This window comes from Ambystoma mexicanum, chromosome 4q (assembly GCF_040938575.1).
Source record: "Ambystoma mexicanum isolate Mex_15411 chromosome 4q, UKY_AmexF1_1, whole genome shotgun sequence".
Taxonomy (NCBI): domain Eukaryota; kingdom Metazoa; phylum Chordata; class Amphibia; order Caudata; family Ambystomatidae; genus Ambystoma; species Ambystoma mexicanum.
Genome location: NC_090928.1, coordinates 1,067,166,171 through 1,067,183,375, shown reverse-complemented (window position 1 = coordinate 1,067,183,375; position 17,205 = coordinate 1,067,166,171). Strand labels below are relative to the sequence as shown.

General features: G+C 46.1%; 1 protein-coding gene across 6 annotated transcripts in view; it reads left to right on the top strand.

Moving 5' to 3' along the window:
* Positions 1–1,518: 1,518 nt before the first annotated feature.
* The window catches only part of SUSD4 (sushi domain containing 4), a 478,536-nt gene continuing 462,849 nt past the window's right edge, over positions 1,519–17,205 (top strand). For 2 of the 6 annotated variants that reach the window (XM_069608627.1, XM_069608626.1), the window contains exons 1-2: positions 1,964–2,030; positions 2,698–2,836. In XM_069608627.1, the coding sequence (XP_069464728.1) occupies positions 1,971–2,030; positions 2,698–2,836 (199 nt within the window). In that variant the 5' untranslated portion in view covers positions 1,964–1,970. Of the gene's footprint in view, positions 1,642–1,747; positions 1,902–1,929; positions 2,031–2,117; positions 2,172–2,697; positions 2,837–17,205 lie in introns of those variants that run through there. The other 4 variants (XM_069608625.1, XM_069608623.1, XM_069608622.1 and 1 more) reach the window with 4 other exon arrangements.

Below are 17,205 nucleotides of genomic sequence, written 5' to 3'. Positions count from 1 at the left end.
ACGAACTGTTTCTTCACTTTTGTGAATGAACACAGGACAGGAAGGCGGAGTACGATTCATAAATCGAGGTACTATTGTTTTTTTTCTGATTGCTCCGTGCTCCTCATTTTAACCACTATTTGGATGTGAGGCACTGCACATATGCAGTTCCATGCCCGGGCAAGTTCTCGGTATCTCTTTGGATTTATCTTGCTCTTTTTTCTGGCTGAGACCAGCCTTTCCTGTCATAAAAAAGAAACATACGTCCAAATGTAGATTTCATGTACAGCACAGCTGTTGTGTTGCTCCTTGTTTCCAAATCTGTCTTCAAAAGTTCTAACTACACGATGGTTTGGGTCTGTACAGATTGGCCATCCAGCATACCAAGAAATAGCCCCTCTGCTGCCTGCTTTTGGGATCACTGTTTTTGAACATGTGCTCCTGCCTGCACGTTGGTCTCTGCAACGTTTTCCTCTGGCATCGTTCACTCGTCGATGCTGCTGCAGCAAAACGTGCCATGACTTGGTCTAACGCGCCAATCACTCACCAGCAACCAGCACAAAGTGAGCCTGGGCACCAAATCGCGCTCATGTATTTATCTATTTTCATTTTTAACGCTGTTACAGATTTTTGTTTGTCTTAGTTGCATATTTATAAGCTTAAATACCCAGAGGTTTCTAAGCGCGAACGCGGGATCGAATCTGTGTTGCTTCATGCCGTCTTGCTTCCAAGGCGAGCACGTTGCCGCTGAGCTATCCTCCCGGGACAACCGTACCTATCAAACATTCTTAACTCCACAATATCATGTGCCGTTCATTTTCATGTGTGTGCTCATGTGTAGCTTTTGCACTAGAATACTTATGGCCTTATTTTGAGGTCCATGTAAAATAAGAAGAGCGCTATTCCGCGATCGAGGGACACTTTTCTTATTTCCTCCAATTCTGTTATCTACATATGGGTATATATATATATATTTATTTAAAGCGTGTTACGGTTAATTCAAAGCAATTGCCCAAAGTGCACATAAAGCGCTTGACATTTTTTTTATTTTTATTATTTAACATGTAGCCCCAAAACTGTCCGTACGCGTGCGACTGTCTTCCGTCCCACTGATAAAGCGGAACTTCATATTTGGTGCTTTCTGGTATACAGAGTTGTTCGGTGAATACAGAACTGTCACAGCGCCACACAATGAAACCCAACAGGCGTGTACTGCACGGTCGCTGCACAGCAAGGCGTGCAGCTGTCAAATGCCACGACACCTTTATGCAGCAGTCCGTGCTTTTTATAGACTATGTTCTGGAAATTACAGCTCCAAACGTATGGCTTGGTATTAAACCAAAGTCAGACACAAAAGAGTGATTTTGTCTGATAATAACAGATGTCGTTTTTATATAGTGGGATATGTGGCCTCCTCCTGCTTCCAAGCGCTGTAATAGCAGGGCTAAGCTGCAGCATTTGGCAGAGTAAGGATATAAGAGCCCTTTGATGTCAGATGCGAGCGCTTAGCTCAGGGATGCACAGCGCGTGAAGCTGTCACATAAACACCAGTGGTCGGGAGGACGCAGCAGCCAGGGTGAAACCCCGCTGAAGCCTCCGCTATCCACGCCTCAGCGCCCAGAGGATGCACCGTCCTTGCTGGGGCGCGCTCTCGCGGGAGGGGTGTGTGTCTGTGTGTGTGCTGGGGATGGTGAGGCCGCGCGCACGCACGCACGCACGCACAGGTGAAGCTGGCGAGCAGGAGCGCCCCCCCCCCCCCCCCCGCGGCGTGGTCTCGCGTCCGTGTCACTGACAGGTGTGTGGCCGCGCGCGTTGCGCCCACCAGCTGTTCCAATCCCATGTGAGTTGAGGGGGTATCCTGACTCGGCGCGCCAGGGGTCGCGCACCGGCGTCGGTCTCACACCACGCGGAGCGCGCAGCAGGTAACGCGGGCTTGGCAGGGGTCACGACAGGTCAGGGCGCGCGCATGAGGGGGCAGCGGGGGCTCGTGCATGTTGCAGTGGCAATGTGTGAGCCTGGCGGACGGGTCTTGTGCACGCTCTGTCTGTCAGGTAAGGCAATAGGGAATTGAAAGGCAGGGCTCGTGCCCGCGCAAGGGTGGCGAGGGGTCGGGCTAGATGAAGGCGGGGGGTGTATACAGTGGTAAGGCAGGCAGGTGACTGGGTGCGAGGCAGGGAGTTCCTCATGAAAGGGTTGGTGCTTGCTTGCTGGCACGCGAGAGGCACGCAAGGGCAGACAGAGGGTCTAAGTGGGGGGAGGGGGGTAAAGGGGTTCAAGGTGCATATATAAATGCATGTGGCAGGTTTGCATGCTTTCTTAGGGGAATATACTGTGGAAGAAAAAGGTGCCTTTAATAAAGGGCGCATCTGGGCGGGGGCATGCACCAGAGAGGGTAGTGGCAGAGGTTGCGTGCCCCCTATGGGGTGGTAGCTGTGATGGGGCGGCATGTTTCTCCTGCAGGCTTAGAAGACAGGGAGGCTCCAGGAAGATGCGCGCGTGAATGCAGTACCCTGGGGAATCCCCCCTCCACCGGCTCATTTCCTGCCAGTGGCATTAGGCCGGGTGGGCGGGTGCTGCCTCGCGCCCCCGCGTCCCCCCTCCAGCCCCGGGCTCTAGACCGGCGCGGGGGATGATGGACCGTGAGCCCCAGCGGCTGGGGATGCTGCCTGCTGCGGTGAAGCGCTGACAGCTCAGCCGGTGCTGCTTCCTCTCTTGCAGACTGCCTCAGCCTCCGGATGCCGCCTGCTGCCGACGATGTGTCATGGAATGAGGTCCCGAAGAGGCGGGCCCTCCCCCGGCGCCCTGCTGCTCTGTGTGCACCTCTCCCTGAGCCTCGGCCCTGCGCACCCCACCCCCGGTGAGTAACCCCGCGTCTCTGGAGCCCCCCACCCACACCAAAGCTCTTAAAAATAAAAAACTCCCGTAGGGGCTCTCTTTACTATGCTCCCCTCTAAGCACTAGGCCACGGTGCCCATGAGAGTGACTGCTTCACCGACAGACAGTACACGGCAGCATTTTCCAATTGATGTTCATGATGTCTTTGCACACAAGATATGCCAGTATTTTGCAAGCGTAAGAAGACATTTTCATGCTGGCTGTGCGCCCTAATATATGCCATCATTCTACCAGTTTGGACAAACTTTGTCTTGCAGGCCTTGCCCAATGATGGCAGTAATGCCACTGTAAGAAGCTGCATGCATACAGCCTGTGCCAATGTCTGTTATGCCATTGAGATTTGCCAATGTCTGTTATGCCATTGAGCTTAATATAGCTTTCAATTGCACTTGCATGGTCTCCAGGAGCTATGGTGGATTTGAAAGCGAGGGGGTGGGGTGGGTTAGGGTAATGTTAAGAGAGGGGGAAATGGAAGGTAGCTTTGTTGTTGTGTTGATGCATGCAGACCAGAAGTAGCCTGAGCTGCGTGTGTGGGTGAATTTATAGATGTTCTGTGTTAAGATCATTGAAGGGGATCCTCGGGAGCCATGTTGCTAGGATGCTTTGCCTTGGGGTGTGTTATGTAATTTGGATATAGAAGCACAATGTTCTGATGTCTATTGTGAGGGGTGTTCAGTTGCTAAATGTGGGTTGTTCAGTGGGCTCGCGTATTTTGTGTTGGAATGTAGAATTTGAGCACTTTAGTGCAGGGAGCAGTCAGATACCACGAAGGGCAGACACACCTGTAACCACAAATACAGATGCCAGTATTACTATGTAAGATCATACCCCTGAAAGCTTTGCACCTAAAAAACAAGCCTGTGCTGGCTGTGTTAATATATGCAAGTATTCTCATGTAAGAATAACTCGTATTGGCTTTGCCCATAATGAAAGTAATGCCACTGTAAATAAAAGTCCATACTGGACTTTTAAAAGTCCACTACATGCCAGTATTCCCATATATCCCAGTGTTTCAATTTAAGAACACTTATTTTGGCTTTGTCTACAATATTATGCCACTGCACGAAAATATGTCCATGATAGCTGTCCAATGTAGACTAGTATCTCCATCTGACAACACTCACCTTCGCTTTGCCCATAATGCCTGTGACAATGCCTGGCCAGTTCAAGAAATCATGTCTTTGCTGTCTGTACCCATTTAGGCAGGTATTCCCATGTGAGAATACTGACTTTGCTTTTGCTCATCATTTCTCTTCCTCCAGCCAATGACGTTTTAAAATGTTATTGTCTTTTTGTTTTGAGAATGCATTGTGCTCTGTCTTTCCTTTTGACAAATATTTTCACTCTGCAACATCTGATGAAGAGGTCTGTGGAACTTTGCAACCTAATGTTTTGTTCCATCACTGCCTAGGATTTTCTGCTAGTCCAATGAAACGTATCAAAATCTGCAACTTGTGTGCTCATGAATTCAGTAATAATGGTATGCCACTCGAAAAAACATCTCCATGGTGGCTGTGTCTGTATAGATCACTGTACCCAAATGAGTAGAATAACTTTGGCTTTCCCCTAAAGCCATGCTACTTAAGCTGAACATATTTATGCTTTCGGGCCCCTGTAGGCCAGTACCCTTAGGTACAAACATTCACCCTGTTGGCTTTTCTCCTAATTCCAGTAATACTGCTATGTTACTGCAAGACATGATGTCTATGCTAGCTGTGCCCATGACTGTCAGTATCTACACGTAAGACTGGCCATGATGACGAGCAACTGCATGAAAACATGTCCATGCTCTTCCTGAGTACTGGTGGCTGATGTAAGCGCAGAACGACAGGATCACACCACCCCAGGCCCTCCTAATCAGCCAGTAGGGACTGTAGCACTGCCTATGCATTATTAGCGTGCAGTAACCCATTTATTTATTTGCAATAGGTTTACAACAAACCTTTACAAAATGGAAAACAAAACACAAAGCAATACATCCTTTGTTAACACAAAAATGTCCATAAAAAAAATCAAATATGCTAACACATTCAGCACAGATAAATATTACAAAAAAAACGATAGAGATCCCGCTGGTACAAAAAATGAGAGAGAAGTAAAAAACACAGAATTATACAGTAGTTAATCACTAAAAACATAACCACTAACCACATAATATCATTTAAAAGATTAAAATTGCCATTCAGTAATTCGTCGAACAAGATTCACAAGAACCTTCCAGCACAAATCGATAAAACTTCAAATAACATTCACCAGTACAGGATAAGACAAAGGGAGATAAGCACCACAACTGCCATCATGGGGTTACAAAAAAAGAGTTCGGCAATTCCTCAGACTTGATTTGTTAGGTGCAGGTCTTTGCAGTAACCTAGCCAGTAGGGCCAATGGGCCATGAAAGGCTAGGGCTGCAAAACGTCTCCGCCCTTTGCATGGATCATTGGGCATGCACAGCTGTGGTAGTTTCAGCAAAGGTAAACCTTATTTCCACAACATCACTGCTTTGCTCATCCATAATGGGTGGCGGGTTTGCATCTCGTTGCCATTCTCAACAAGATGCCTTGACTGCTTTCAAGTTGTCTCATGTGGAAATGTGTCGAGCTCTAAACTACCAGGCTTGGGTGAACTGGCCTATCGAGAACTCTGGAGATTTCCCGGTGGGCCTCTGCACCCTGGGCCTCTTTTGTTTGGTAATTCCACATTTTCTCATAGGAAAAGGGTTGGGCTTGCGGAAAATGTATAATATGGGGCCACTTTGAACATTATTTGCAGGGCCTCTTTTGGTTCCCAGTCCACCCCTGCTACCAGGTGTGCGGTCTTGTCACATTGAGTGTTGTTAGGAAGTGCACGTTTCCAGTAGAATGTAGACTGACAGTATATATGATGATAGAGCAATTACAGAATTAAGCGAGCCAACAATTTAGCAATAAGATTGCCAGTAGATGCTGTGCATATAGTTGTGATGTGCTGTGAGGTTACATCTATGGCTAAGTTATCTGTCTGAGGGGTTTCAAATGCTTCTGAAATCTCAATGAGAAGGTAGGCGAGAGAAAGATTTAGGTGGTGGTGTGCAAGGCACACCTGACATTGATTGTATATTGTGGGTTCTGCCTTCCATTACTTATTGTAAGAGGAAATTAGTGTACAAAAAAATGATAGAGTACATACCTTCTATAGGTCTACCATGTTGGGTAAATAAGAGGTGAAGGATTGATAGCGTGACATGTTTAGGAGGGCTTAAACCTTTAGAACACGCTGTCACATGTACTGATTTACTTTAGGAAAGAGCCTAGACTTGCACTGGGGTCTGTATCTGTACCCATATAGCCCGCCCCCTTATTTCTCTTCCTGCACTTATCTGACCTACTGTCTTCTGTCTTAAACTCAGCACTTGCCACTTTATGGCGGCACTACCACTTTAGTTACTTTTTATTATTAATTAATTATTCTGTTCTCATTTTGCTCCACACTTGCCATCTTTAGCCCCCTCCTGGCACTCCCCCCCCCCTCCCGTCCCTCATGTACTTGCACGTTCTCAATGTCACTGGGCCTAGTAAGATCGTTGTTTGTTCTCCCCTGTTCCCCACCCTTGCCTTGTCGCGCTCTGAAACACTTGTGTATGAGCGCAATATAAATAAAATATCAATTCAGTTAATTTCATCAAGCTTGTATTTGTAATGCAATATAAAGTGATCTTGTATAGCACAGATCTACCATTTCTTGGCAGCCTCCTGGAAATGTGTGATTCTAAATATCACCCGTACACATGAAATGGTGAACACACATACACTTTCAAGGTATCTACATTGAAGGTTTGCACCGAGTTAAGTGTTACAAAGGAGGTTTGCCAAAGAGGTTTCCTCTTTTGGGCCTCATTGTCTGTTACAGGGACTGTGGAATCCATATTAATAAGATTAGGATTATTGAAAAGATCTTTATGCAAAGGAAAACCCTATACATTTATTCACTCACTATGCATTGTGGCATTTCCACCCAGTTGGGGCAAGATGAGTCTTTCTGCCGACAGGGAGGGATTCTGAAATCAATGCGTTGGTCCTAGTGAAGGCTGGACAATAAACCAGAATCCCTGTAGCCGTAACATGTCGACGGCTCTGACAAGATCATATTTGGTTATGTTTGAGGTTGTTACACAAATGTATTTCTATGTATGTATCTTTTTTTTTCTTTTTGTGTGTTTTATATTGATTGGGAACTGTTCGACATCAGCAATGTCTTGTCCTAAAATCCGCTGTTCTTGTAGGGGTGATCTCCTTTCCCTCTTTCCCAAATATATTGGATATCCTTCTTTCCGTATGAAAAACTGCCTTAAAGCAGTGTTATTGTTCACCATTTTCTTTCTAAATCACCAAAGTCATCACCAGTTGTAAGTGATTTCAACCCAGCACTTCACCTAAGTCAACACCTAGCATGGGATGCACAATTGAAAACCTTAATTATTTATTTATGTCTATAAGTTCTTCTATTCCTGAATGATGTACCCTTATATCACGCCCCTCTCTTTGAATCCCCCCGGTCACACTGAACCAGGAAGCAGGCTGTTTTGCAAAGTTAAAATATTTATTTTATGTATTTGCACAATATATATGTCACACTATTTGAATGGTTATACAATGATCACCAGCGGGGTGATGTCACAATAAATCTCTTTAATCAGAAGGAATAATAATAGGAAAAATAATGCAGCGTAGAATAATACTTTGTGTGGTTCAATCAAAATGCAATGTGATCACTCTTTCCCCCTGCACACTACTCAATCCCCCCAATATGCAATATAAAGAGATGGAAGGAGAGAAAACAGGTTTCAGGAATACAGAATGCAACAAAATAGTATCAATCCCAATTTCCCCCCAGCAAACACAGAGAAAAACAGGAATGATTGCAACTTGTACAAATGGTTTTGAATGTGGCTTTGAATGAATGGTAAAAAAAACACTGAACATGGATTTCATTCACTAAAATGGATTCAATACTAGCGGGAACCGCTTTGTATAGTTTCAGATAAACACTAGCAATGATTATTGAGTAATTACCAGGTTGAAAACTTAATTCTGAGGTCGGATTCAATGCACAGCTGTTTCACACGTGATAGATTTGAGCCAAATGAAAAATGAGCGGCAAACTTTTCTGCACGCAGTAAGCGCGATTGTGGAATAACTATAAGGAGTTGGGATGTTAGCTTCAATTTGACACTTAAATTTCGTTTCTAGCATACACGGTGTAGAAGTTATGAAGGTTTCTGTGGAGGTCGTTTTTTTCAGAAAGAGTCAAAATGTGTAAAACAAGGTTGCACTTTTTAAAATTACAAACAAGGTTTCTTATACTAGGGAGACTATGAAGCCACAAACTACACGACAGCACAGCCACCAGCCCAGCGACGCCTCTGGATGGTTTTTGCCCGCCGAGATGCTTGCTTTCTTCAGCAAATATATTAGGGAGGACTATAGGGATGAGAGAAAGATTCAGGAAAGACAAAATATTTTCTACAATGCAGTTCTGGATATAATAGAATGGGTTTGGATAGGATTACTTATGGATAATATATTTGCTAGGGACAATCCTATGCTATGGATACTCCCTACCAATGTTTGGAATGGACCCGTCAGAGATCTGGTTAGGGATACTTTCTGGACTGGAATTCTGCTAGCACACCGGACTGGACTCAAGGCGCTCTGGTTCTGCGATCAGCACGGCACTCTGGACACTGCACGGCGGGATTGGACTGGATCTGACGGGTTGGTTCTGGTTCGCTGCTATCTGGTCACAGCTCTGCTCTACTGGGTCGGATCTCTGGATTCTGGCAAGATCTGGTTTCAGGATTTATTAAAGGCCATGCTGAGAAGGGTTTAGCTTTGGAAATGGGCCTTTCTGCTTTCAAAGTTCCGGAGTCTGGAATATGGATTTCTCTTGCAAAGTTCTCCACCAGCAATCGGATGGTGGGTGAATGTGTGTGTCTCTAAGTCCTAAACTAACTATATTTATATATTTTCTAAAAGGGTGGGTATGCTGACTCCTACTAGGCACACCCCCTAGATATTCTATTGGTTAGGGTATTTCCTCTCCCCTGATTTGAGAAGAAAACCTGGTGTCATGATGACGCTGTATTTTATGATCCAGGGAGAACCTCCCCTTTGTTTCTGCACATGAAATCTATTTTTCATACAAGACATATTTACAATTTTACAAACTTTCTAGCAACAGCATATTGATATCACAGATTTGGTGGAGCAAGTATTCATCCGAGCCCCGTCTCGGTGAGAGCTTGGATCTAGATTTGGCGATTTTTTTTGCACTTTTGGTCCGGTTCCCAATGTCAGATTTGTCCACATTTTTACACATATGTGCGCATGACATCTGGGCATAACCATGTGAAGTTTCATGTTTCTGGCATCACCACAATTGCTACAAAACCACAAATTCCGTAGTCATGTCCCTGAACATAGCAGAGTTCTGATTAGTTTCAAAACGTGACCAGAATTTTCATATTAACAATACTGTAATTTTACAAATTTTTTACAATTTTGTACAGTCCTCTGTCAGTCCTTTTCAAAAATATACTTTCTTGTGCTTTAAGAATACACATAACTGTCTGTCCCCGCCCCTAAAGTTTTGGTGGGTCAAGAGCAATCCCTGCCTCTTTCCTTTGGCAGAAGTTTCTGTTGACAGTTGCATCTGCATATCTTTTCAATCAAGGGAGTCCTTTGTCTCTCCCCAGAGCAGCAGAGCAAAATGCAAAATCCCCTCCCCTCTTCATTAACACCTGACTGGGAGTTCCTGGGGCAGAGAGCAGGAGCAAGGTGCCTTTTGTTTGGGGCCCACTGTGGAATTTGCTTTGAAGTTCTGTGACTGGCATCAGAGGTTGACTTTAAAAATCCACTTTGTTTAAATTTTTCTTTGATGAAAATAAACTTATATTTTCAAAACAGGCCAACAAATCATTAATTCCAGTCTTTTAAATATAGAGATTAAATGGTTGCAACCTATATTGCTTTTGATGGCAAGTCACTTCCAACCATTTGATTTTCTGCACAAGTTTAAGCTTCCAATGTACTTAATTGACAGCTGTCACTCAGGCGGCTGGTGGTTCTGCGCCCATATTCTGACAGATTTTTACAGACAAGCACACTTTTTAATGTGGATATTCTTGTGATGGAATCTTCTTTTCCTGATATTGTGCGCTTATGTGAATTCTTTAAATAAGGTGACTGGTAACACCCAGCAACGATGTTGGATATTCTCTGATGTTTGGAATCATTATTTTGTAATTTCAGCAACCAAGGAGAAACAGATTTCAGAGCACTTCTGGTTTCCTTGCAATGAAGCACTGCCTTTCATGTAGTTTCCATTTTCACTCTGTAGGCAGCCCAATGACAGATTTTAGCAGTGTGGTCTCCAGTTCGACTACTGACACAGGCAAAGTAGATTGGCAGCCAACTTTCTGGTTTCGCTGCACAATTTTCAGAGGTTTGGCGTGCATAGGGCTTTTTGAGGCCATTTTGTTGGTTCTGGTGCCACCAGCACACAGTGATGTCGCAGGGCAGAGCCTAGTGTGTCAATGCATCCCACAAGCCCCCCCCCTCGCGATTTGGCTTTGACCGCCCGTCAAGGGAAGTCGTGAGATTGGGATGATCAGTTTCTTTTCTTTCTGGTTCAAATGTCAAAATTCATCAGCTTCTCCCATCAGTGGTGGATCGACCGGTTCTCCTCGCCAATTCCTGATGAGAGTATGGAGCGATACCCTGGGCCCCTTTGGATCTATCCTTCCGGTCCCTGGGTGGTCCTCCTTGGTTTTAGTCTCCATGGTTTCCAATTCTAGGATGACAAATCAAAAGCATATTTGTAGACATTTCCCCACCACTATTTATGTAGTGGGGCAGACACATATATTTTGACAAATCAGGACAATTTTTTTCTATTGGCAATTTATTGATAATATAGATGGAATAGTTTTATAGTTGGAATTCTAGGGAGCTGGAGTGACCCCCTCTGAGGTCCCAGAGGAATCCTGTAGTTGCTGCAGAGTGTGCCTATGGTGGCAACACTTCAGTTGGTTGATATGGACCCACTTATCTTCCCCTCTCTGCCAAACTGCCTTTGGGGATGTGGATTTTGTAGGCGACTGGTGAGACTTTGTCTACAATTTCAAAAGGACCCCTCCAGCTAGGCAAAAATGTGCGCTGTTTGGCCTGGTTTCTTTGAAAATTGTATAAGTAGACCCAGTCTCCTACATGGTATTCTTTAAGTCATAGTGAGTCTTCATGCTGTCTGCAGATCTCTCTAGATTTCGCTGAGCATAGGCAAAAGCATGTTGAAGGTGTTTTCTCAGATTTTCAACATACTCATGAGTTGTGGAGGCATTGATCAATGTCTGCTCTTGGGTCCTGTAGAGCAGATGCTGGGGAAGCACCATCCTTCGTCCAGTCATCAGCTCAAACTGTGACATTTTAGTTGCAGATGAAGGGGTAGATCTGATGGCTATCAGGACAAGAGGTAATCGAATATCCCAACTTGGCCCAGAATCTGCCACAAACCTTTTAACATGCTCACAATTGTCTTGTTGTATCTCTCTGCTGCACCACTAGAGGCTAGCCGGTAGGCAATGTGTAGTGTCCTTTTGACCCCAAGTATCTCCCACATCTTTGTCATTACTTCGCTAGTGAAGGGGCTACCTCGGTCTGACTTGATCCTTTGGGGTAGTCCAAAATGCGAGAAGATGGGGTTGATCATCTGCCTTGCAATTTGGGGTCGGGAGACATTCCACCCATTTAGTGAACAATCATGTCACGTTCAACATGTACTTGTTCCCCGTAGAGGAGCGAATAACGGGTCCGATAAAATAGACTTGCAAATCTGACCATGGCAGTGTCATCCCCCTCTTTTGGAGAGGCGCACGGTGTGTGAGGGATGTTGCCTGCAATTGTGCACACACAAGACATCCCCTGAAGTACTGGTCGAGGTCCTGCCCCATGTGTGGCCAGTATGCAACCTCTCTTAATATTTCAAGTGTTGTATGAAACCCCCTATGACCGGCTGTGGCTGCGTCATGGGCGTGATGTAACATCAGGCTTTGGAATGAGGTAGCGACCACCCACTGATCATGGCCAGCTAGGCATCTCCTCACCAACAAACCGTCTTGGATTCAGAACATTTCTGGACATTTCATCAACACTATGAGGTCCTCTTACCCTATGTAATCGGTATCCGTCAGGGGAAAATTATCAGGGTCCTCAATGTGTTGATAAAACTTACCAATTATTGGATCCCCTTTTTGAGCCGTAATCAAATCAGCATCTGGGGTCTCCTTACTCCATTGTGCAGAGTTCATTGTGAGCATTTGTCTGGGACCTAGTGATGGCAGTGACCTGGATTTCCCCCAACAGGGACTCGATCTCAAGTAGATCCCCTTGAATGGCTCCGGTTTTGGCCAGCTGCTCAGCTAAGTCATTTCCAGCTTTGTCTGGTCCCTCTACATTAGAATGACCCTTGATCTTTTTCCAGTAGATGGTCATCCCATTTGAGGTGACCAGATCATCAATATTTTGGATTAATTTCCCATGTTTCAGTGGTTTGTTATTAGCACATAGCATGCCTCTGGTTTTCCAGTTAACCAGGTGCTCCACAAACCCGTTCCGTACATAATCCGAATCAGTGATTATGACCAGTTTGTGGAGTTGGTGTTGGACAGCAGTGAGGATGGCTTGATGCACAGCCATCAACTCTGCCACTTGATTTCTTCGGGTACCAATCTTGTACCCAGCGGAGGGTTCTGGAATCTCATTCATCCATGCATTCGCTATGCCGGCCACAAGTTCTTTTTCCCCGTTGTTGTCAACTTGGTAAGAGCATCCATCCACATAGACAGTGGGCATTCCCTCACAATTGTCTTCTTCAAAGACTTTTTGTGAGGAATGAAGGTATGCCTCCATGTTGTCCTTGATTTTAAGACTTTCGTCCTCGAGACAGTTTTCTCTGGCGCAATCATGCAAGTCAGCCAGACCTTGCGCAAGGGGACTCTTCTTGTTTTGGCCTTATCTGACCTCCACAGGAAAGCCTTACAGGCTCCACAGGACAGAACCCAGGAAGTAATTCGCGAATTACTCACATTTCATGCCCGGATTCTGTCATTTTGGAGGTATTGCAGAGGCTGGTGTGGAGTCTCCACTATGATGTGTTCCCCCTGGATAAACGGGCGGTAATTCTTCAATGCCCACACCGTTGCCAGGAGTGCCTTCTTACAATCGTTGAATTTTTCCTCCACAGAGGATAAAGTTTTACTCGCATAGGAGATTACTTTATTTACCATGTCATGCTTTTGTTATAATACTGCAGTCAAGCATGTATTTGAGAACCCTGTCTCCAAGAAGAACTCCTTGTTTATGACAGTGTAAGCTAGGCACAGCGCTTGTGAGAGGCTTCTTTTGAGTTGTCTTACTGCCTCGCTTGTTCTGGACCCCACTCCTACTTGACCCCCCCCTTCAAAAGATGGATAAGGGGTCTTGTGATCTCTGCGTAATCCTCAATGAACTTTCTGCTGTAATTAGTCAGTCCAAGGAGGCTCCTTAGTTCCCGCAGAGTTGTGGGGTCTTTTAATTTCTGGAGTGCTTCCACTTTCTTTTCCTGGGGACAGAGACCTTGAGGAGTAACCTCATGCCCCAAGAAATTGACATGGGTTCTACACCACTGTGCCTTTTGAAAGGAGAGTTTTGCTCCGGCAGCCCTCAACTGTGTCCGAACATAACAGATCTCCACTATGTGTTCCTCCACAGTTGAGCTTTTGACTAGAACATCATCTACATAGGCCAGGTTACCCCTTTCACCCAGGTCGGGCATGGCCTTATGCAGAAAAATGTTGAATTAATTGCCGGAGTTGATGTATCCGAAGGGAGTCGGGGTCCATGTGTACTGCTGCCCCCCCAAAGGTGAAAGCCAGCTTGTATTGGTCCTCCCTACTGACAGGTACAGTCCAGTACCCATTGTTCAGGTCTGTTGCAGTGAATACCTGTGACCCCTGGATCTGGGCCAGCCCTTGGTCAATGTAGGGAAGAGGCCATCGGGAAGTATGGACCCGTTTGTTGAGTTTCATAAGGTCGGCGCAGAGTCTCCACTGGCCGTTTTGGCTTCAAAATCCCTAGCACCGGATTGTTGAAGGTGCTGTGGACTGGACGGATTATCCCACGGGACTCAAGGTTCTTAATTATTTCAGTAAGGGACTCCTTTAATGTGAGAGGCAAGCGATATTGCTTCACAAACACTGGAGTCCTGCCCGGGTCCGTGGAAATGGTTGTCGTGTGGATGTCGGTGCGACCGCAGTCATGTGAGTCCACCGCAAAGAGATCTTGAAAATCTAAGAAAACTTGTTTCAATGTTTGCTTCTGCTCCAGAGTCTCGCAGGCATCAGCTAGGTTGACTCTCTCTTCAACCATCTGCCTGAAGCCTGGAAAGACTCCCGGTTTTGCTATTTTAGCGGCCTCCTCCAGCTGGGTGGAGAAGTCCCTGCTCAAAGTGCTGATTTGGACTGGTGGCTCCAGGTGGGGAAGGCAGCCCTCATGGACTTGGAAAATCACGTCATCCCTCCTGAAGTCACAAGTCACATCTTCCTTACCATAAGGGCAGGAAGTGTACACCAGGAAGTTCCCCCCATGCCGGGTGAAGATCCTTTCTGGTGTCCTGTCATCGTCACTATCACTGTCAAAACAGTTCTTGAGGATTGGTCCTAACAGTTCATTGCCTAAATCTATGGAAAATTTTCGGTCATCAACCGTCATTCCAATAATGGTGCCTGCGGCTATAGTGATACTCTTTAAGTTGCTGTTATCCACCTCTATTGGAATGGTGTCATGTTCTATATTGACTAGTGGTGTTGGGTTTACCCCCAACCCTTGCCGTTGAAAATAAGCATTCAGATGAACATAGGCGTCAGGGTTTTTCAATTTCTGTCCTCTTTAACTTCCAGGGAGAATTGTCACGTCCTTTATTGGATGGTGACTTCCTCTCCAATCTGAATTTCAACTGCATAAGGCAGCAGTTGAGCTGACCTAAATGCTTTCTCTGGGTCATCAAAGCCCATGGGATTATCCACTAATCGGGACCAAGCTTTGAAGTTTATTAGGTCCAAACTAATGGCAAAGCGATTGAGAATGTCACTGCCTAAGTAAAAGGCGACAGTGACGTCTCGCACGACCCAACAATTATGGACTATGCTCTTGTTGCCTATGGAGATTTTGAGCATACACCTGCTTGACAGGAGATGTTTGGAATTGGGTGTTTCCAGATCCATTTCCCATTTGTCTATCAGTTTAAATGTGGGAATGGCTGGATCTTTTGGGAGTTGGCGGAACATGGCTTCGCTGATGAAGCTTTTACAGTTGTTCACACACACTCTGGCGAGAACAGAGTCCTTCCCTTCATTTAACTGAATAGGGATGAACAACTGCTCTCCAATTTGCTGAATATCAGACAGGCTTTGAGCTGATTTTACATCTTTCTGGACTATAGGAGTGGGAATTTCTGATTGTGAATTTGTAAAGAATTTCAGAGTGTTTCCATCCAGTGTGGAATGCCACCTTAGACTAGAAGGAAGGTTGATTTTCAGAAATAGAGAGGACCCCCCCCATCACCAGTTTCTTGTCCTACTGCTATTGCTGTCACGTCTGGGATTTGGTTGTTCTGGAAGTGAAATTCTACTTGGTCAGGTTTGTTCAACCATGTGCCGTTTAAACTAACATGGTTGACACTCTGTTTCAATTTTATGGGTCGGCAAATCTGGGTCCAGAGGACCTTGTTCACACAATCTATGAGCGGTGACAACCTTCCCAGGAGGTAATTCCCTAGTAAACAAGGGGTACCCTCTGGAGTTACCACTATGACCGGGTGTTTCACCTTGTGTCGCCCAATCTTAATGTCCAAATCCGCAGTCCCCTCAATGGGAATTTCCTTCCCGTCGAAGTTCTGAAGTTGTCCAGGAAGAGGGGTGAGAGGAATTTGTTAATTCTCCCCCCTTCCCAAATTCAGTTTATCAAAAGCCCTTTTTGACAGAAGGGTAGCTTGGGATCCAGTGTCCACCAGTGCCAAAATTGTACACTGCCCCTGTATCTGGACCCGGGCATAGAATCTTACCTCCTTCTCCTCAAGGGGGCATAGATAATGTACATTTTTGGACAACTGGTGGGCTACTTTCTTGGTTTTGGACACTAATAGAGAGGTGATTTGGGCAGAATTCTGTTTGGAGTCTTGGGAATCTGAAAAGAAAAGGTGACAGCTAGATATGGGAGAAGTTTTGGGTTCCCCTGGTTCTGATTCTGGGCTCCACCCCCCTCCCCCTTTTGGAGGCAGTCACCAGGATGGGTTTGAACCAGGAGATTTTCATGTTGTTGGTTCTGGGGTTGGATGATGGGCGGTGCTAGCTCAGTCCCCACATCTACCCAGTCTGGATTTGGATCTTTTGGGACCCATTTTTCTTTGGGAGGAGTTCCCCCCCCCCCCATCTCTGAAGGAGAAAATCTTTTTCCCAGAATCCTCTGAGGACCCCTCTCCTTCAAACTGGAAGACTTGTACCTCCTCCTCAACATGGAGACGTTTGGGTTCTTTATTTCTCCTACCCTCTCTCTGCTCCTTGGGTGGCAGACTCTCAGGGGCAGGAGATTTTGGTTCCGGGGTTTGCAGGGGCTTTTGACAAGTGGGGAAGGAAGCTTCCTCCAAGGCTTTACACCTCCCTTCCCCTTATGCGTCCTCCATGGGAACCGGTGGGTTGTCGGGGTTCCTCCCCGTCATTGCTCTGGAGCACCAGGTCCGGAGTTTGAGGCATTCTGCACTGGCATGCTCATCTGAGGGTTCTGTTGAGCCCTCAGCATGCGACCCATATCCTGTGCCATGTTTTGGACCTAGCGCTCCAGTTGTGACCCCTGCTTAGCCTGATACGGGGTTCTGTTGTCTCCCCTGGGATGATCCCGGGAAGGGTAGCTATCCCTTCTCTGCAAGTACCCCGGGTTTGGAAAATTTGGGTACCCCTTCACCCTTGGCCTCCCCTCTCCCGGATTGGGTTGTCTGGGCTCAGGAAAGTGGGGAAAGAAGGATTTGTTTTGGGGTTGAAAGTTTGCGGGTACCTGGGGAAGAAGTTCTGTCCAGGATTTGGGGAATTACTGCTCTCCTGGGGGAAGTGAGGAGGGCACTTCCCTGGGTTAGCTGCTGTCTGGTCGGATCACACCCCTTGGGCTGGCGGAGTCCACACATAACCCAGGATAGGTCTGTTCCCCTTGTAGCGGGGGCTGATGTAGTCAGGAGAGTTAGGGGTCCCATTTGTGGGATTGCCTCCCTGGC